The 22,000-nt window shown below is 37.8% G+C and overlaps 1 protein-coding gene and 2 pseudogenes across 2 annotated transcripts; all 3 read left to right on the plus strand.

The window, feature by feature from the left end:
- The first annotated feature begins 10,251 nt into the window (after positions 1 to 10,251).
- On the plus strand, positions 10,252 to 14,850 carry LOC117619603 (annotated as a pseudogene).
- Positions 14,851 to 15,404: 554 nt separating this feature from the next.
- LOC117618147 lies at positions 15,405 to 17,482 on the plus strand (annotated as a pseudogene).
- A 1,198-nt stretch (positions 17,483 to 18,680) lies between these two features.
- On the plus strand, positions 18,681 to 20,955 carry LOC117619085 (tubulin-folding cofactor A). 2 transcript variants are annotated; one of them, XM_034348909.1, is made up of 4 exons: positions 18,681 to 18,858; positions 19,230 to 19,388; positions 20,496 to 20,582; positions 20,664 to 20,955. In XM_034348909.1, exons 2-4 carry the CDS (start codon positions 19,236 to 19,238, stop codon positions 20,766 to 20,768), a joined length of 345 nt encoding a protein of 114 aa, XP_034204800.1. In that variant the 5' UTR covers positions 18,681 to 18,858; positions 19,230 to 19,235; the 3' UTR covers positions 20,769 to 20,955. The 2 variants fall into 2 exon arrangements, with proteins under 2 accessions (XP_034204800.1, XP_034204801.1); XM_034348910.1 differs by having other exon boundaries at positions 18,705 to 18,858; positions 19,235 to 19,388.
- Positions 20,956 to 22,000: the final 1,045 nt, after the last annotated feature.

The following is a 22,000-nucleotide window of genomic DNA, read 5'->3' on the forward strand; positions in this document are numbered from 1 at the left end:
AGCACACGAGCATTGTAGCTTGTTTTTATAACATTGATCATCGTAATAACAAATTGGGCTCTTGTTATTATGGTTTTCATCATTATAGAAACAAGCTATAAAACGTGGGTGCGATATTAAAGAAAGATTCTCCGTCCAGTAGTTCTTCTTAAAGACATCTGCACAATAGATACACATGTTAGATAAGGTCTCCGTCCATCGAGCAATACTTGCCAATCACATAGTATTAGTACCAGCCAGTACTGTTCGGACAACGGGCTAACTAGCACCTATTACATAGCTTACCAAACAATAACCACGACATGATCTCTTCCCTTTTAAAGCAAGTTCTCCTGTTATCACAATAATAAAATCATCAATAGACTACATGTGGCCTAACTCGCCTTCAGCTTGTGAATGATTCACTATAGGCAACAGGCGAGATGAAGACATACTAGGCACTTCTCAGAGTACTAATCTCATGATCTCCTTGTACATCTCCCTTTACTCTCCAAATACGATGGAGAGGTTGGTCGCAATAGGGTTTGGTGACCCGGCCAAATACTACTCTTCACTCTCTAAGTTTACAACTGGGATTACACACTTGACCTCGTAACACAATATGTCGTCCAAGAAGTCCGATCCACCTTTACGACCAGACATAAGCCTCGCAAGCTGGTTGAAATGGGACAAAAGAACTCGTAAGAAAAACCTCTAAGAAAAAAAAAAATTTAACACACAAAAATGTTGGAAACAAAGGATGAGGGGCCAGCAGAAGACCCTAGGCCTACCAACACTTTCCCGACCTAGGGGGTTCTGAAACCGCAGATCAGAAAAATCTCTTCTTGAATAAGGGTTGTTACTGTACTGAATATTAAAATGAAAACCCAACTGTGCGGACTCCAGCACTCAAAAGACCACAAAAGGTCCTACAACGACTCAACTAGTCCAACCATACATTCCTCAACAAACTCTCGAGACCAAAGACCCCAAGGACAAAAACACTCCTCGAGATTCATGACTGAGAAGGAAAAACACTAAATTAGCTCAAGAAAATGCTTGGAGAAAGTAAATACTTATAGAAGGTAAGCAGATGAAGCCGGCAAGAACAGTCGAAGAAATTGAACAGAGAAATAGTACGAGAGCCGGTGTCCTCTGCAAAGAAAACCCTAAGGAAAAAAAAATGAACACCTTTGCGAAACGAAGGCTTTATTCTCCGCAGCGAAACGACACCACGTTTACCCCACCTTCCTTTCCACGTAGCACAAGGGTAAAAAGAAAGCATTCTCAGTAGTAATGATCATCATACCCACCCAAAAGCGTGTGAAGAACATGAGCAACTCTTCTAATTGGGAGTTCGCTCTTAACTAAAGATTTGGGGGCCTAAAAAAAAGAAGAGAAATAAGAATAAGAGAGGAAAGCTAAGGAAGCTCTTCGAGCCACTAGCTAACCTTGTCATGACCAAAGAAGTCCTCGATCAAAGGAACTGCTCAAGGACTTGGGGGGCTTCAGTTGATACTAAATACCAATTAGGGCCGCCTAGAAAAATCCCAAGAAACATAGACCCATATCACTTGAGGAAGTGGCTGGACCTGAGTGATTGGTAGGCTATTATACACTAGCCTTCCCTCGTGTGGGCCAAGCCCAAACGAGGTGAAGGAAGGCTGCCGTAGGCCAAACATGGGAAAGAAAGGTCTCCCAGGCCCAAAAAATGTTTATACAATTGTTGCCCAGCGTGTCATCCCAAGCGTCTGACCGCAAAAGTCTCGCACGTAAAGACCAAAAGCGCTAGAAACGAGACCCATAGCTTATCCCACTAATACGCACTGTTCTTAAGAAAGGAAGGGAAACGTGCCACAATCCAAGGACGCCTCGTAATCAAATACTCAACAGTCCAACATCAGAAAATGACGGAAAAGAAGTCTCCTCCTCCTTGGAAAATTCTGTGGTGCCTCAGCTGTACCGGTACAGCCGGCTATCCAACGGTTGAGGTTCCATGTTAAAAAAGGATGGCTGAGATTCAATGACTTAATGACCTGTTCAGCCTTTGTGATTCAGCATGTGAGTGGCATGTGAGGAAAGAGAAAGGCAGGTTTGGAGGAGAAGAAGACGCGGCCAGTCCGCTCCATTCTGGTTTCCCAAATCGAACACAACATAGGGAACTAGAGGACTCTGTGAGACCCCATTTCCTGTCTACCTCTGTAAATACTGAGTTTTCGGAGCAGTAGAGACTCGGGCTTTAGCCCTTTCATCTGAAGTGAAGGGGGGCTTACAGAAGTCACAGCACCAGAGGAAACTGTACATGAAGCCGATCCAATCCGTAGCGCCTCCAGGAGCTCTTCTCTGTGCTTGCCCAAATCCAATCCTTAGCAACTCCATCTTGCCATTTATTTGTTCCTTTTAAAATTTAATATGTGATTTACAATTTGGCTGTAAATGAGAATTTGGTAGATTATTGTGCAGTTGATTAAAGAATTTAGAAAATTAAAGTTATGTACTTAACGAACTGCTCTATTTTTGCTTTTCAGTAACTTGCTGCTCTAGGTAAACATCGATTTGTCTTCCCTTTTTGTGCCAAACGATAGACAACTCCAATTTTATCGCATATATTTTTATGTTCTCTAATGATTGTTAGTAAGTAATCTCTATTAAGTCAGCCAACCAGCTTTCATTTTCTCTTTTTTGGTAATTAAATCAAGGATTTTGTTATCATGTTTATATGATGTGAGTGAGGTGATTTTTGGTGCTGTAAATTGCTAATCACTAGTGATTTTGAATTGTTGTTTCAGTTTTTTCACTGAACAATTCGAGAAATTAATTATTCAAATTTTGTATTTCTTTTCCCACTCTGCATTTCTGCTGGGTTGTTATAGTGCCTCTTGATCTGATTGTATATATAAATACCCATGAGGCCTCTGATTGTGTATGATTTAATTATGGTGGGAACTTCACTTCACACAGGACTTGGCAAGCAAGTCGATGTTTCAGTAATTTGTTGGTTATCTGAAGCCTGTATTGCAAGCATTAGTTCCTGGTATGAAGCACTCGTTTCAGTCTCTTAAGATATGCCATGTAGAAACCCGGAGATCATTTATGTACCCTTTATGTTGGTATGTGTTTGCTTGAATTCCAAATACTTGGAGGGTGTTGATATGTTTAAACTCAACTTTAAGAACTTGAAAGGGAAGATGGGGGTCTGTTGTGCGCAAACCCCTAATTGTTCAGAAAAATGAATCATACTCTTTTGTACATGCATAATTATACCTGTTTTTTGAACTATAAATCGAAGGTCGAAATTAACCGAAATACAGAGCATGAGAAACGATAATGGGCAATAAGGCGAACATCTTATATTACAAAACGACCAATTATCGAAATTACGTTGTACTACACATTGTCATGTACCACAAATGACTTGAGGGTAGATCCCGAATTGTGTACAACACAATGTCATTAACCCTAATATTGAATAATAGACATAGGGTCATAATAAAGTCTGTGCTTGGTTTTGTTTGTCATTGCGCTATACATTAATCAGCATAGCGTTGTTAAGCTTTGTTCAGTTTGCACACAGGGGGTCGGTATTTGCCTTTAGCACATGCAATTGCATGACAATGCTGCAATGCAAGTCCTTCTGTGCGCAACCCCTTAATTGTTCAGAAAATTGAATCATACTCTTTTGTACAGGCATAATTACACCTGTTTTTTGAACTATAAATCGAAGGTCGAAATTAACCAAAATACGGAGCATGAGAAACGGTAATGGGCAATAAGGCGAACATATTATATTACAAAACGACCAATTATCGAAATTACGTTGTAATACACATTGTCCGGAAAAACAGACATCACTAACTTACTTTTTCAAACAAATGGGCTATTTGTTCACGCGAATACAAGGGTTGCGTTCGTTGAGTAAAGTTGCCCATTCTGCGGAAAAATGGCCCCAACTAACTTACTTTCTCAAACAAACGGGCTATTTGTTCACACGAACGCAAGAGATTGCGTTCATTGAGTCCGTTCCTCGGAAAAGTGAGCTCAACTAACTTACTTTTTCAAATAAACGAGTTATTTGTTCATGCAAACACAGAGGCTGCATTCGTTGAGTAAAGTTACCCGTTCCCAATGGACCCAACTAACTTACTTTTTCAAACAAACGGGCTATTTGTTCACGCGAACGCAATCGGTTGCGTTCGTTGAGTAAAGTTGTCCGTTTCCCGGAAAAATTGGCCCAACTAACTTACTTTTTCAAACAAACGAGCTATTTGTTCACGCGAACGCAGAGGTTGCGTTCGTTGAGTCAAGTTGGACATTCCCCGGAAAAATGGGCCAAACTTTCAAACAAACGGGCTATTTGTTGACGTAAACGCAGGGGTTGCGTTTGTTGAATAAACTTGCATGTTCCACGAAAAATGGGCACAACTAACTTACTTTTTCAAACAAACGGGCTATTTGTTCACGCGAACATTGGGTTTGCGTTCGTTCAGTAAAGTTGTCCGTTCCCCGAAAAAATGGGTCAAACTAACTTACTTTTTCAATCAAACGGGTTATTTGTTCACGTAAACGTAGGGGTTGCGTTTGTTGAATAAACTTGCATGTTCCACGAAAAATGGGCACAACTAACTTACTTTTTCAAACAAACGGGCTATTTGTTCACGCGAACGTTGGGTTTGCGTTTGTTGAGTAAAATTGTCCGTTCCCCGGAAAAATGGTCCAAACTAATTTACTTTTTCAAACAACGGGCTATTTGTTCACGTAAGCGCAGGGGTTGCGTTCGTTGAGTAAAGTTGCCCGTTCCCCGGAAAAATAGGCATAACTAACTTACTTTTTAAAACAAACGGGATATTTGTTCATGCAAAAGTAGAGGTTATGTTCGTTGAATAAAGTTACCCGTTCCCCTAAAAAAGGGACCCAACTAACTTTCTTTTCAAATAAACAGGCTATTTATTCACGCAAATGCAGAGGCTGTGTTCGTTAAGTAAAGTTACCCGTTCCCTGGGAAAATGGACCCAACTAACTTACTTATTCAAACAAACGGGCTATTTGTTCACGCAAACACAGGGTTTGCGTTCGTTGAGTAAAGTTGTCCGTTCCCTGAAAAAATGGACCCCACTAACTTACTTTTTCAAACAAACGGGATATTTATTCACGCGAACGCATTGTGTTCGTTGAGTAAAGTTGCCCATTGCCCGGGAAAATAGACCCTACTAACTTTCTTTTTCAAACACATGCACTATTTTTTCATGTGAACGCAGGGGTTGCGTTCGTTGAGTATGTTGCGTTCATTTGATAAATTTAAATGTTGGTATGTTCGGTAAGAAAAAATAAGAGTTCACGAGAAAGAAGAAGACATGATTTTTTTTTTTTTTTTTTGTTTTGTTTTGTGTCAAAGAAATTATTATTATGTTTTTTTAGAGAAAAAGCATATGGGTTTGATATATACGATTGTTAATTTAATTGGATTTTCCCCTTATAATTTTCACGTGCTTCTTTTTTAAAACTATTTAAAATTTTGTTCTTATAATAAAAAGAGAATAAAATTACAAATATATTCACATAACCAAGACTCGAACATAAGCCCTGTATCAAGGGATATGCACTAGAAACCAACTCCACTAAATAAATTTTTATGTCAATTTGTTGCACATTGAAGTATATATACAGTTGTTATAATATTAATATAAATTATATAAACTAAAATAAAAATTAGGGGGTCCTCAAAAATCAGGGGTCCTGTGCATTGGGGGCACTTGCACTATTCCCGGGCCGCCCCTTCATACTAGTTGGGTTAATCCTAACTATCTCATATATGGGAAGACAGTAAGGAGCTCAAGAGAGACCTATGTGCACCATGTTCAAACATGGCTTACAAACTGCTCGGGTTATGTAACTTGGTATGACTATTATATGAATCTAGATGGTTGTTCCTCATTGTTTGAACTTCATTTGAGCTCTTCATTTGTGTAGATGCACACTTATCTAAATTGTAATCCAATGTTAAAAAGATAACGATATATTCCCTGAAATATCCGTAAATTGGAGACCTGATATTATTTGCATGGTAGATATTTTAATACTTAGCCTTACCTTTGGGATTTCTAAGAAGAGGGTTCTCAAGATTCAAGCATGTGAATAAGAGAAATCAGTCATGATACTATGTTAGAATTGAGCCAAACAGAAAGAAAATGAACTAGAGAGAAGATAGGTGACGTATTAGGAAGAAGGGGAAGGAGTGTCGTGAAGGAGGCGCGTCAATTTTTCCCCTTGCTTTTAACCTGTTAACCAACACAACCGTTTTCCCTTGTTTTAAAAACACCCCCATGTGAGTGGCTGTACCGGTATATAGTATATTATTATATATTATATAGTATTATATTATATAGTATATAGAAGAAAATTCTATAGAATTATAAATTCTAAACAAAAAAATTAGATTTTTATATTTGTAATTTGTTTTCTTTAGTTCTTTAGAAAAAATTTTGAACTGCGTCGAAAACGAGAGAGTCTTGTTCGTATAAAATCAATATATACTTATATTTATTATATCTAAATTATATCTACATACAAAGTAATAGAAATAAAATAGAATTATAGTGGATGAATATTGAAACAAGACATGTACCATAGCAAACAAATGAAACTAGGCGGTTCGATCTGGTCGTGAAATGTTTCGATGTCGTGAAGAAAACCAAAAAACCATTTGTAAGCGAATAATGGAATTACATGACGTGCGACCGTCGTGTCATGCAATTGCACTTGCTATATTACAAAAGAACCCTGACTGTGTGCAAATAGGGATATATACATGCAATTACACCTAATTTGTAAACCCTAAACCCTATGACCTACTGTCAAACTTTCTACTTTGCTTGGGAGCGTGTTATTGGCTTCCTTGCGATGGGATGATGAGGGATGAAGGGACCATGTTCGGCCAACTTGTCAAGTTGTTCGTCGACAACTCTTTGAACGAACTCCCTTACTTCCTTTAGATGCGTGTTTTTTGGAATCGGTCTGCGCTGCATCTAGTGATAAAACCCTTCTCATTCACTGAGTCGTTTACTTGCCTACTCGAACCTTCCAAGGCAGAACCATATGTAGCCTTCTCTTTAAGGTTTAATTTCCTCCATTTATTAGCAATCTCTTCTTGTACCTGGAAAAAAAAATCTCATTAAAAGAGCCTTTTTAATAAAATAATTAATAAACTAACCCAATCCATTGCCATCTCTCACCTTATTGTCCAACTTTGCATTTGCCACTTTCCCCATTTTATGTCTTTTTTTTTTCTTTTTTTTTTTGTAAATCATTTATTTTTAATCAAAAAACCATCATAATATTAAGCAACCACATTTTCGATTTTTAGATGTACGTGTAACTTACATGAAATTAAAAAATGCATCTCGGCCAACTCTTGATTGTTGCACATTACTGTCGACCTTGCGCTTTCCTTTTGTTGATCCCCTTTTTTGAGCTTCCATAACTTGCACAAATCAAGTACAAAACACTATCATGCATGTCTTTAGCGCCAAACTTTCAAAATGACAAACCCACTTCATCTCATGAATGTGAGAAACCTACTTCCCCTCTTGCCCCAAGTCATCACCACAGAATTTCAATTAACAATACCATAAAACAATGTTAACTTACCTTCACAAGGAACTAATACCAAATGCTTTCACAAGGGTCGATTGCAGACGAGAGGAGTGCCAATAACCCACCAGTGACTGGAAAAACTGAATTCCAATTCCTATTATCAACCCAAAATGCTAACCCCTAAAATTTTCCCCAAAATCCAAACCCTAGAATAGGTGGTTTTTGACAATGATGACAAAGAAGAGAGAGAGAGGTTGCAGAAAGGAGGAAGAAACTTTCTACAGAAGAGGAGTTGAAGAAAATGACTTTGAAGATGATGAAGATTATCAGTTTGAAGTTGAAGCATACCACTTTGCGGAAGAAGAACGTCAACTAAGTGTGCATGTGAAATCGTTTACCTGTTCACCTTAGCAGCAGCGCGTGAAATCGTTTACTTGTTGACCAGGTCCGCTGGTTTCCCTTGTATTTTAAAAAAAGTCACGCGCTCGGCTGTACAGAAGGACTCTAATCAAATACACCAAAAATCTGACCCATGAACAAATCCGTGAGGGGGGGCGTCGGCCCAGCCCAAAGCGGACAATATCGTAGTACGTGGAGTTGGGCCCGGTCCGCTGCGCCACTCTGAACCTATGCGAGGCCTCTTGGGAGCTCACTGGCTTTGGAGTCGTAGGAACTCCAAAGTTAAGCGAGTTGGAGGCTGGAGCAATCCCAGGATGGGTGACCACCCTGGGAAGTTGCTCTGTGAGCTCCCAGGAACAAATCCGTGAGGGGGGCGTCGGCCCAGCCCAGAGCGGACAATATCGTGCTAGTGTGGAAATCTGCTATGGCAGTATGGAAACTTAGGGGAGGCCTTTTGGGAGCTCACTGGCTACGACACCCTGGGAAGTTGCTCTGTGAGCTCCCAGGAACAAATCCGTGAGGGGGGGCGTCGGCCCAGCCCAAAGCGGACAATATCGTAGTAAGTGGAGCTGGGCCCGATCCGCTGCGCCACTCTGAACCTATGCGAGGCCTCTTGGGAGCTCACTGGCTTTGGAGTCGTAGGAACTCCAAAGTTAAGCGAGTTGGAGGCTAGAGCAATCCCAGGATGGGTGACCACCCTGGGAAGTTGTTCTGTGAGCTCCCAGGAACAAATCCGTGAGGGGGGCGTCGGCCCAGCCCAGAGCGGACAATATCGTGCTAGTGTGGAAATCTGCTGAGGCAGTATGGAAACTTAGACGAGGCCTTTTGGGAGCTCACTGGCTTCGGAGTACTGGGAACTCCGAAGTTAAGCGAGTGGGAGGCTGGAGCAATCCCAGGATGGGTGACCACCCTGGGAAGTTGCTTCGTGAGCTCCCAAAAACAAAACCGTGCGGGCTGGTGAGAATGTAGCCAGGCCCAAAGCGGACAATATCTTGCTACGGCGGAGCCGGTCCGGGGTGTGACAGTTTGGTATCAGAGCCACTCTGCCGTGTGGTGCGAGTGTACCGACGAGGACGTCGGATCCCTTAAGGGGGTGGATTGTGAGATCCCACATCGACCAAACGGAGAGGGGGGTGATGTGCCTTATATGGCACACCTCGCATCCATCTAACAGGAGGCCTTTTGGGAGCTCACTGGTTCGGGTTCGTAGGAACTCCGAAGTTAAGCGAGTTGGAGGCTGGAGCAATCCCAGGATGGGTGACCACCCTGGGAAGTTGCTTCGTGAGCTCCCAGAAACAAAACCGTGCTGGCTGGTGAGAATGTAGCCAGGCCCAAAGCGGACAATATCGCGCTACGGCGGAATCGGTCCGGGGTGTGACAGGGTGGGCATTAATCCTCCCAAACTGACTAAACTAGCCAAATCAAATCATAATTCCATGTTTAATTTGGTTTTAACCAAGAAAGAGTCAAACGGTTTAAAAACCGAATCGGACCGTAAATTGTTTGGTTTTGAGCTTTTGCAATATTAGCTTTTAGTTATTGAACTGAACTATGAAGTTTTATTGCATGTTGAGTTTTAGGATGGTTTGATAATCTAGAAAGTAAAAAAAGAAAAAAAAACGTAGCAAATTGTGAATTTTTGTTGTTGCTGTAATTGCATTAACAATGTTGAATTGGGCTTAGATCAACCTGGCTTAAATTAGTTTGGTTTGATTCGATTTTTTTTGTGATTTTTGGCAAAACTAAACCGAACCAAGTCTTTATATTGTAATTGGTTCAGTCGCGATTTTGACGTAAAATCGATCCATGGACCGTGTCCATCATAAATGCTAGTGTGAATGTCTTAATGTGGGGCATTGGGCTTTTATGAAATGTGAGATATTTTATTGACTAAAAATGAGTTTTCCGATCTAAATTTTGTATGTTTGTGACCATTATACTGAAATTTATCTTTTTGCGTGGAATATTCTTTAAAATTAGCAATCGTTTTGCTGTACCTTATTAAACTTAAATCCCACTTGACAAACAGAAAAATAAGAGATTTCGTAATAAAACAATTAAACTTAATCGTTTAATCGTAAGCCACAAACGTAACGAATCCGCATGTTTGTTGACTTCCAAGGAGATGAGCTTTCTGGGACTCTCCATAGACTTGACTTGCAGAACATAGAAATCTTCAGCCGATGTGGTAGTTTCCCTTCACCCATGAAGAACATAGGAATCTTCAGCCGAGTATATAGAATCACATAAAAACAAGAGGAAATGGAGTTTCAAGGGAAGAAAAAGCAAACCATGCTTTGCTTCTCATTTGTGACCTCCTTGTCCATCCTCGGATACTTCTTGTGCGCTGCAACTAAAGATATGCAATACGATAGTCGACCCACAATCGTGGAAGAGGTTCACGTTGGGGTGATTCTTCATATGGAATCAAGGGAAAGGAAAGATTGTTGATAGTTGCATTACTACAGCCCTGTCTGATTTCTACCAGACGCGTAATAACTACACCACAAGAGTGATTCTACACACTAGAGATTCCAAAGCAAAACCTCTACATGCTCTATCAGCTGGTGAGCCATTCTACACACTACTTGTGTATATTTTCTTTTATAATTTCAAAATCTTGGCTGAATTTGCTTGCTGTAATCTTGGACTGAGTGTATTTACGCATTTGGCACTAATTCTATTTTTCCTTTTTATAAAGCTTCTAGGAGATTATTTCTTTCCCCACCATATTATAAAGAAGTCATCATCAAATTTAATACATTAGTTTCCAGAATAATATGGAAATAATGGCCCAGGAAAGCGCTTTGCATTTCAATGTGCTTGTTCAACTACATAAACTGCTCTTAATTTCATTATGCATGTCCTCATATTGTTTTTTTCTTTTTTCTTTTGATGATTTTGGGGGGAGTGGGGGATTCCGACTTGGGACCTCTTCCAACTAAACTAAGAAGAACTAGTTGGTTGCTTCTTCTCATTTTCTTAACTGTGCCTTTGACCAAAACTAGTTAAGCTAAAGCCTTGTCGTCAGCAGCTGCCTAGGCAGACTTCGAGAAGAAGTTGTTGCTTCGAGAACTATAGCTGCAGCTGCAGCTGTTCATATTACAGCCAAGCTTCTGAAGCCTAGTAAACAAGGTCACAATTTCAAAGCCTCTAAACTTGTCGATTTCCCTGTTGACGTCTGAATTAAATATTGTGGAATTACAAAGTAGTCTCTAAATTAAAGAAACAGAACAGAAAGGCTATACGTGGAGGTCCGTTCTGAATGACTAATTCAGTGTATACCCAATTAATAATGAAAGAAGAAACAACATGATGGATCCAGTGGTAAACAGAGAATAGTTTCTTCTAGGGATTTCTGAAACCTATGGTTAATAATCTTAACTCTCGTGTAGGCAATACTCTGATTTCAACAAAGCTACTTCATTATTATTTGGGGTTTGACATGTGACCTTAACTCTTAGGGATGCATAGGCATGCATGGTATCACTTGCTATATGATAAATACACTTATGGTCATTCTATAAGTTGTGTTACACTCTACTTGTAACCAATGCAGCTCTTAATCTTTTGGACGACGTCCAAGTGCAAGCAATAATTGGTGCACAAACAAGCATGGAAGCAAACCTTTTGGCAGAGTTAGGAGAAGAAGCTAAAGTACCTGTGATGTCTCTTTCTCAACCTAGTCCTTCTCCCTCTCCCTCTAACAAATATCCCTTCTTTGTTGAGATCACACAGGATGAAACTTCTCAAATTATGGGAATCAGTGCCTTGATTAAAAAGTTCGAATGGAGGGATGTTATCCTTATATATGATAACACGAAATACGGGAGAGACATCATTCCTTCTTTGGTCATTTCCTTACAAGAGAAAAATGTGTACATTTCACATAAAATTTCTTTTGCTACCTCCTCAAGAAGTGAACAAATCATTGAAGAGCTCCAAAAGCTAATGCAACTGAATACTAAGGTTTTTCTCGTGCACATTTCACATTGGCTTGTGCCTTGCCTTTCTTAAATGCAAAAAGGTTAGGAATGATGGGTGAAGGTTATGCTTGGATTATGACATCAAGTAGCATGAATTTCTTGCATTCCATGGATTTATCTGTAATTGAGTCAATGCAAGGAGTGGTAGGTTTGAAGTCTTGCATTCCAGCATCAAGGAGTCTCCACAATCTTACTTCAAGATTGAGGAGGAAATTTTACAGGGAGGAGGCCAATGTAGAAGTAAGGGAGTTAAGTGCAGATGCAATCTGGGCATATGATGCCACTTGGGCTCTAGCAGAAGCAATTGAGAGGGCAAGGATAGTAAATTCTACAACTAACCAGCCATGCACCGGACTAGACCTACCAAATGATATAAATAATACAAGGCCCTCCGGACATGGAGTTCTGCTTCTTAGAGAGATATTGGAAGGTAGATTTAAAGGTTTAAGTGGCGAAACTCGGTGTCTAAATGGGAAACGAAATTCAGGGGCATTTGAGATAGTAAATGTGATAGGAAAAGGGGAGAGAACAGTTGGGCTTTTGCCTTGTGTAGTAGGAAACATAAAGGAGTCCCACCTGCTTCATAACAAAAGAAAGTTAATTTCCACTGGTGATCTGGAGACAATCATTTGGCCTGGAGGATCAACCACAGTCTTGAAAAGTTCCAAGACTCAATTGAGTGAAGTAAAACTAAGAATTGGCGTGCCAGTGAAAGCAGGGTTCAAGGAACTTGTGCGCGTGGACCATGATCTTCAGGGCAATAGAACATATGTCACTGGATTTTGTATAGACGTATTCAAAGCTGCAATTGGTGCTCTGTCATATAAAGTACATTACGAGTTTATTCCATTTCAGGATGCCAATGGACATTCTGCTGGGACTTACAATGACCTTTTTCACCAGGTTTATCTGAAGGTACACTTGGTTGTTGGTTTCTGGTAGAATGCAAATAATTAATGGCCCAAATCGTAGTAGATTAAATCTACATTCTAAATAGCTTAAGTTGATAGGGTCAGTGGAAAAAACTTAACATGATGATATCCAAGAAACTGATCTTCGTACAAACACACACATAAATATAATGGCATGTGTCTGGTTCGTAGTCTGTTTCTACTAGACAAATCTAAATTTTGATCTTGGTGATGGACAAAAATATTGTTCTGTCTTAGTATATTATTTTTGGTGATTTTTACTTCTTATTATATACAGAAATTTCTAACTTCCTTCATTAATGATTTTCCTTGCCACATATTTGGGTGCGAATAAAACAGAAATACGATGCTGTTGTTGGAGATACGACAATCACATCGAACAGGTCCTTATATGTTGATTTTACAGTACCATATACAGACTTAGGTGTGGGAATGATAGTCCCAAATGAAAAGGAAAACATGTGGATTTTCTTGAAACCTCTTTCTGCAGATCTCTGGATAACAAGTTTTTGTTTCTTTGTGGTAACTGGTTTGGTTGTGTGGCTAATTGAGCGTCCAATTAACCAAGAGTTCCAGGGTTCGCCCTCACAGCAAATTGGAACTATATTCTGGTTCTCCTTCTCAACCCTTGTTTTTGCTCATAGTAAGAGCTCTGTCTTACTTCTTCCAATTATGTAAAAAAGTCTTCCTGCTAATTAAATGGTCAATGCAGTATTTGTTGAGATCTCTTTTGAGGGGTGATTCATCTAGGGAGTTAAAGAACGTATTAGATTTTAAAACAGATATTTGAAACCATGAGTACCGTTGAATAAAGTTGAGTATTACATCATTCAGATGGAAGAATAGAATTAATTCCAGTTTATCATAAGGTTTTATTAGATTGACGCAGAAAATATTATCGGGTTAAGGAGATAGGGATGTGAATGATACTACTAATGTTCTTTAATTGTGAACTAGTCAAGCACATGAAGCTGAAATTTTGTCTGTGTGTTGCAGGGGAGAAGTTGTCAAACAACTTGGCAAAATTTGTAGTTATCGTATGGCTGTTTGTAGTGCTTATATTGAATTCCAGTTACACTGCAACTTTAGCTTCAATGATGACAGTAAAACAGATACAATTCAACTCAAAAGTGAACTCTATAGGTTACCAAATAGGTACATTCACCAAAGGACCTATAGACTTGAATTTCAAAGGACTCAAGCAATTCATTCATTCGGAGGAAGAATATGCTGATGCTTTATCACGAGGAAGTAAGCATGGTGGTGCTTCTGCTATCATTGACGAGATTCCATATATCAAGATCTTTCTAGCGAAGTATTCTGCTAAGTTTTCCATGATTAGAACCAAGTCTACCACCAATGGTTTTGCCTTTGTGAGTAATCTCTCTAAAAAATTTGATTACTTTCATTTTGTGCTTACAGTTAGAAAGATATAAATTAGTTAAGCTTTTGTAGAAAAAAAGGAATTTCAAAAGGTATAGTTCTATAAGCTGATTAGTTTGTTGCTCATCTTTTACATGTAGGTTTTCCCTAAAGGATCCAAATTAGTTCATGACATATCAAGGCAAATTGAAACTTTGAGAGAAGAAGGAAAGCTTTTAGAAATGGAAGAAGCCTGGTTTCAGAGTAAAACAACTCTTATGTATGAGGACAAAAGCAATCCCAATACTCTTAACCTCAACAGTTTTCGTGGATTATTCCTTGTTAGTGGGGTTTCTTCAGCTTCTGCTCTTTGCCTATTCAAAGTTTTCTCACTTAAAGAAAAATGGGATGCTATGAAGAAATGCAAAGTTGGAGACATGATCCGTGGACAACAGCAGCGTATAAGAATGTTCTTCTCAAATATGGCATTCCAATGAAAATGAAGAAGACTTTACAAGATCACCAGAAGCACACTATAATACATGCTGCTATGTACACGAATTCTCTAGAGAGGTTAATTGCAAATTAGAGAAGTGCAATTATAACCGGTGAATATGTGGTCAAGCACATATCGACCACCATCTCGACTTGTATTGTTGGAAATCAGGAAGTTATTCAGTTTCCTTTTATGTATAGATTGTAATTGATTGTAATTGATTTAGGAGTAGACTCCAAGTAACCTAGTATTCCTTGTAGGGTTTGCAACTCTTTCTATAAATACTTAGCCTTTTGGCTCTATCAATACAACGGAGAAATTTTCTTCTCAACAGTCTTCAATTTTACAAACCCTAGTTGTCTAAGCCTCCATAGGTGACACTAGCCAAACCTTCCAAACGGAGACCAAAACCTCCAACACAGAAAGCAAACCCTCTCCCACACAACCCATGGATCATACTGATCCTTACTTCTTGTCCTCGGATCATCCAGGACTTGTTATTGTTGCCTAACTTCTCGATGGAGATAACTACAGCTCGTGGTGCCGCACCATCACCATTAGTCTTAGTGCCAACAACAAATTAGGATTTGTTGATGGCACCATCAAATCTCTCTCTGATAAAGATCCCAAATACTCATTATGGCACCGCTACAACGATATATGGTGATGGCTTGGTTGTTGAATGCTCTCACACTAGCCCTTGCTAACAGTGTCATCTATGATGACACCCCTGCTGAAGCTGCAGGATCAATTCTCTCTTGGTAACCTCACCTGTATTTTTCAGATTCGGAGGACCATCGCGGAACACAAACAAGGACAGTAGACCATCTGTCAATAATACTCAAATTTGAAATCCTTTTGAGATGAATTGGGTTCTTATCCATCCGTATCGCATTGCATCTATGGAGCCTTGAAGATGTTGCGACTTGGGCTCTAGCTGAAGCAGTTGAAAGGGCAAAGATTAAAAATTTTACAAGATCCTCCCAACATGGAGTTATGCTTCTCAGAGAAATATTGCAAAAGAGATCCAAGGGTTTAAGTGGTGAAATTCAATTCTTAAATGGGAAGCTAATTTCAGGTGCATTATTTTGGGATGGTAAATGTGATAGGAAAAGAGGAGAGAAGGATTAAAATTTGGCCTAGCAGAGAAAGAACCACAAAAGAGTTAACCTTCTTAACGACAGAAGAAGTAATTTACTTTCTACCTATGATCCGAAAAGAATCGTGTGGCCCCGAGATCAAAAGCAATCATGAAAAGTTCCAAAAGGCGATTGAGTAATGAAATAAAATTGAGAATTGGTGCTCCAGTGAAATTGGGATTCAAGGAACCCGTAGGTGTGCATCATGATCTTCAAACCAACAAAACTTATGTCACTGGCTTTTGTATATATAGACGTGTTCAAAGCCGTAATCGAAGCCTTGCCGTATAAAGTGCATTACGAGTTTATTCCATTTGAGGATGCCAATGGAAATATAGCTGGGACATATAACGAACTTGTTTACCAAGTCCATCCGCAGTTGTTGGAGATACGACAATCACATGGAACAGATCTTTATATGTTGATTTTACTGTACCATTCACTGACTTAGGCATGGGAACGTTGGTGCCGAAAGAAGAGGAAACAATGTGGATCTTCTTGAAACCTCTTTCAGCAGATTTGTGGATAACAAGTGCTGGTTTCTTTATTCTGACGGGTTTTGTTGTGTGGTTAATTGAGAAGCCTATTAACCAAGAATTCCAAGGCTCACCATCGCAACAAATTGGAACAATATTTTGGTTCTCCTTGTCAACCCTTGTGTTTGCTCATAGTAAGCACTTGATCTCATTGCTTAGAATGATGCATGTTTTTCCTACCAAGTCAATTCTCAACTAAATATTTTGTGTTGCAAGGGAGAAGTTGTTGAACAACTCGGCAAAGTTTGTAGTGATCATATGGGTGTTTGTAGTGCTTATATTGAATTCCAGTTACACTGCCACTTTAACTTCAATGATGACAGTAAAACAGATACAGTTGAACTCAAAACTGGACTATGTAGGTTACCAAATTGGTACATTCTCCAAATTAGGACGGATAGACTTCGATTTTAAGGGACGCGAGCAATTTAACCAGTCAGAAGAAGCATATATTGATGCTTTGTCCAGAGGAAATAAGCCTGGTGGTGCTTCTGTGATCATCGACGAGACGAGATTCCTTACATCAAGATCTTCCTAGCAAAGTATTCCTCAAGTACTCCATGATTAATACCAAGTCTACCACCAATGGTTTTGGCTTTGTGAGTAACCTCAGTATCATAAAAAAAAAATCTGTTTTTTAAGTAGAACGTCAAAGGCACGAAGAAAGTATACTACGTTTATAATTTAGCTGATTAATTTTTCGTTCATTTTTTGAATTCAGGTTCCAAGTTCGCACAAGACATGTCAAGGCAAATTGAAATTCTCAAAGAAGAAGGAAATCAAATCGTGGAAGATGGAAGATGCGTGGATCCATAGTAAATCAAATCGTCTATTCGACGACAAAACGAGTGATCCAAGTGCTCTGAACTTCCACAATTTTCGTGGTTTATTCCTTGTAAGTGGGGTTTCTTCAGCTTTTGCTCTTCTCTTATTCACAGTTTTCTTACTGAAAGAGAAATATTGGCACGTCGTGAAGAAGAAATATTGGCAGCACGTAAGAAAGGTCCTCTCCAAAAAGGTATTCAATGAGAATGAAGAAACTACAGTACAAGATGCAAGCTAATAACTAGATTAATTATGTGTTGTTAATTAGCAGAAACTTTGGTGTTTTTTAAAAATAATAATAATAATTCTGAAGGTTGTGTTTATATAAACTGAGTTGCTTCAAGCAATATATCTTTGCTTGTACAGTTAAGTATATATGTGTGTGTATATATATATATATATATATATATTTTTTATTTTTTTTAGATGATTGATGTAATATAAGAATCAGTTCTCGAACGAGGAATTTATTACTTTATGCGAGAAAATGTTTCCTTGCTAGTATTTGGTATCTTATTTAAGTAGGGAACTCAAAAATTTTAATTATGTTTGAGTTTAGGTTTTCAAAACTAGGTCTACCAAATCAATTTTTTGAATTTTTAACTCAAATATTTTTAAATTTAAAAAGTTGGATTCAAATATAATACTAAAGAGTCCCGTGTTGTAGTGTAATTCACCATATGAATTTTACTTCATCAAGGCCTCTTTTTTTTTTTGGAACCTAATGTGTTCCACATGGACCAAAAAGTAGGGCACAAAGTGTGACCCACCCGATTCAATAAATTATAAAAGGATGAGCGAAATTATAAGTAGGGACATAAGTCTTATCAAAGATAATTTTTAAAGCTAAACTAAATGATGATAACAGGAATTTAGCTTAACTTCGCATATCCAACCTTTTAATCCATACAATAGTACATACAAACATGACTATACATACCATGCATTTTACCATTGTGACTTCAAATTCCACAATGCTAAGTGGTTTTTATATAATCTCAAATTTTCTGTCACAAGAATTTAGCTGTAAACTACACTTTGCTGATAGGGGCTAGAGCAACCACTATTCACGTGAATAGTAGCTGCCCTAGGGCTCTCTTGTCATGGCAAAGGGCTAACTGGTGGAAATGCTCTTATGCTTATGTGCCTAATGCTTTAACTGATTTGTAAACTGGAGGTTGTAATTTATATGTTTAAACTCGTCTAATCTTAATGATCCAGTGGAGATTGTTTTATTTTAAACTTAAAAGAAAAATTAGATTTTACTCTGAAAATATCCAAAATAGTTAGTTACTAGACTTCAATCTAGTATAATTCAAAAAATAAGGTGAAAGAATGTGGGTTTATTTTCTAATTATTTGAAACGTTATGTCGTTATTTAAAATTATATAGAAAATATGGGGTCAAAATGTAATTTTCAAAACTTGATTTTTGCACTCCCGGCCTCTGCTTCTCGAGGTTTTCCCAATTTAAAATAAACGGCAGCAACAACTCGAAAAACCAGAGGTCCAGATCCAGAAGGAAGAAGAAGAACAAAGAAGAAAGAAATTGCGAAAGGATAACGGTCCAGCCTCTTCTTCTCCACTGAAGTTCTGCATCTGCTCCACCCACCAGGTTTTGTTCTTGATTTTAAATCTGAACTGAAGTTAACTTCTTGTTTCTCCTTCACTTACTTTGTAGATGTATTATTTCAACTTCATTCATTATAACCAAATCCAAATCCTGTCTAGAGATTATGGATTAATAATAATTTCCTTGATCAAAATGATATGTTCGAACAGAAATGAGTAGTGTGGGGATGTAGGCAATAGTTTTAGTGCGAATGAGAAGATGATAGATGAACAATCAAATTTTCTATTTAAATTGCGATATCCTTGTCGACTCGTATCCTAGTTTTTGGAGATTTTCCATATCCAAATCGGATATTTTTCGAAAATAATTTATTATAGTTTGCATTTTACTCAAGAAAGTCCTTCTTTTGATAGATTAGTATGGCAACCATAAGAAATCTGAAAATCAAGACTGGTACATGTAAGCGAATTGTTAAGGAGCTTCATTCTTATGAGAAGGAGGTTGAGAGAGAAGCTGCAAAAACAGCAGACATGAAGGAGAAAGGAGCTGACCCTTATGACCTGAAGCAACAGGTATGGTCCAGACATGCATCACAGACCAGATTGCATCATCAAGTTGTCATTGTTTTTAAATTTATATACTAATGCAGTTGTTCTTCTTATGAAACGACTGTAGTTTCAGACGTTTGATTAGTTGAAAACAAGAAATTTTTTCAGTTATTAGCTCAGTTAAGATTTGTAGAATTTGGGAATTGTATGGTTTTGTGGAATTTGTCATATTTTCTGTTCGTGACATGTGAGTCGCATCTGTTCTTTGCAATTTATGTTATTTAGGTGTATTTCATTTCCTGCACTGGGAATCTGTTATTGCACTTAGTGAAGCTTACAGCTTTCTTAAGATTTCTCAAATTAGGTTCACTTTTTTCCTTTTAAATAATTTCTGCAGAAATTTACTTTTCTGCTTATCATTCTGTTGTTATTGGAACCTCATAATGTTTAGAAAGGGGTAAGATATACTTTAACCCCATGAACAAATGTGGAAAGCTTCCACCACAATATTAGAAAAATAAGTCCCACATTTGTTCTTAATTTTTCATTAATAGCTATTCTATCAGTATATTTACCATTAGTAAAGTTTTATGGCCAAGTTCCTATCAGCAGATGACTTATTTGAAATTTGTAATCGATCATTTTGCCCTTTGACTCAATCTTTGAAACATTGGTGAGGTGATTAATAGATGTGCAAATGTGCAGATGTGCAATGTGCAGTGTGCATGTACAAATAAATGTGCAGATTCGTTTGTTTACTTCCATGTGTTAGAAATCATGGTAATTTAACAGTTTTATCACAGAAGAATAAAGGTTTGGAATGCATAGAAGCCCGCAATATACACTAAGTATAGATACGGTTACCAAATATCATGTTAAGCACTGTGACTCGTGCAAAGTTAAACTGCATAAATTAGTTTACTAGTTGTTCTTTATCTTTTTGAAGATTCATTAGTTGTTCCAAAAATTAGCCCATTAGATCACATTAATGTTTGAACTAATGGTCATCGACTCAATCCTGCCCTTGATTGCTTGGAGAATCTCTGCTGTTTACTTTGTTGTCAAAAGGTTTAATGGAAAGCTATCTATCCATTCCAAATTAAATTCATGTGTTCTTTGTTTTCCTTACAGGAAAATGTGCTGGCTGAATCAAGGATGATGCTTCCCGATTGTCAGAAGCGCTTGGAGGCCTCACTAGCTGACCTTAAAGGAATTTTGGTATGTATAAGTCTTCATTATCTTTACTCTGGATATCAACTCCTTTAGCCCCAATTTGTTAAGCATGATCTTTATTTTCAGGCTGAATTAGAAGAAGAGTTGAACCAGAAGGAAGGCCCTGAAATTGAAGAAGCTCGAACCATTATTGGAGAAGTTGATAAGTTATTTCAGACAACAGAAGCCTAGTGCTGTAGCCTTTGTAACATTTACTAACATCAGGTGGTTTTCAATCCCCATTTGCTTTTTTTCGTGTTTCAAACGATGGCATGTGGTGTTGTTGCCTTGACATTGTTTTCCAAGGAGCCTTATTCTGTTGCCTGTATTGCTACTTTTTTCAGTATATAAATTGAAATTGCGTGCTGGTTCTCTTTCAGTTTCCATTGACAATCTTAAACTTCAGTTTGAACTCAATATTGAATGAAAAAAATGAAAAGAATTATTAGGGCCCGTTCAGTAACGTTTTCAAGGCCCGTTTTCATTTTCCACCAAAAACACGTTCGATATGTCGTTTTCATTTTCACTGGAATTCATTTTCTGAAAACAAAAACTGAAAACACCAAATTATTGTTTTCATTTTCTATCCGGTGTATTAGTTGATTGCCTTTTTTTTGGGGTTGGTTTGATTTTTCTTTTTTCTTTTTCATTTGTCATTTATTTTTTCAATTTTTATTTTTTTCATTGCACTTCATTATTTTATTTTGTTACACGATTGTATACTAATTTTATGATAAAACCATCATATATTATTCAATTTCATATTTATTTTAAACTAAAGATAATAGAATTTTATTATCTAGGTTTTTCTAACATTAGAATTTTTATTTATTTTAATTATACATTATTATTCTCGAAGTATACATTTTTTGTTGTATATAATAATTTTAGCCTTTAAAAAATCAGAATTTAGCAAAAAATATACTTGAAAAATAACTCACATATTATTATTCTCAAATTGTCCTACTAGACAAGTTTTCACTGTTTCTATTTTCTGAATCTGTTTTCCAATTAATCTACCAGACTCATTCTCAAATCCTAAAAATGCAAATTCGTTTTCTCATTTTCATTCTTAGAAAATATTCTCAAATAACATTCTCCGAAAATGTTACTGAACGGGCCCTTAGTATTTGGTCTATTCTCTCCTTTTCATTTCCTGTTGGATCCATCTGTTATCAATTAAGTCCTTGTGTCACACTTGAAAACGACGTAGCATCAAAAGAAACCTACACAAATTTTTCTTCTTGCCCACCCCCTTTTTTTGGGGTTAAATTATTCTCTACATTCCTTTGTTATAATCATCTTATTATTTCAAATCCGCACCCCTTAAAAATAATTTCGGAATCCATCACTTTCCATTACCTTGCATGATTGAAAGCAATTTATTGTCCCTGTCATCAAGCTTCAATTTCCCTGTATTTCTG

This window comes from Prunus dulcis, chromosome 2, assembly GCF_902201215.1.
Source record: "Prunus dulcis chromosome 2, ALMONDv2, whole genome shotgun sequence".
Lineage (NCBI taxonomy): Eukaryota > Viridiplantae > Streptophyta > Magnoliopsida > Rosales > Rosaceae > Prunus > Prunus dulcis.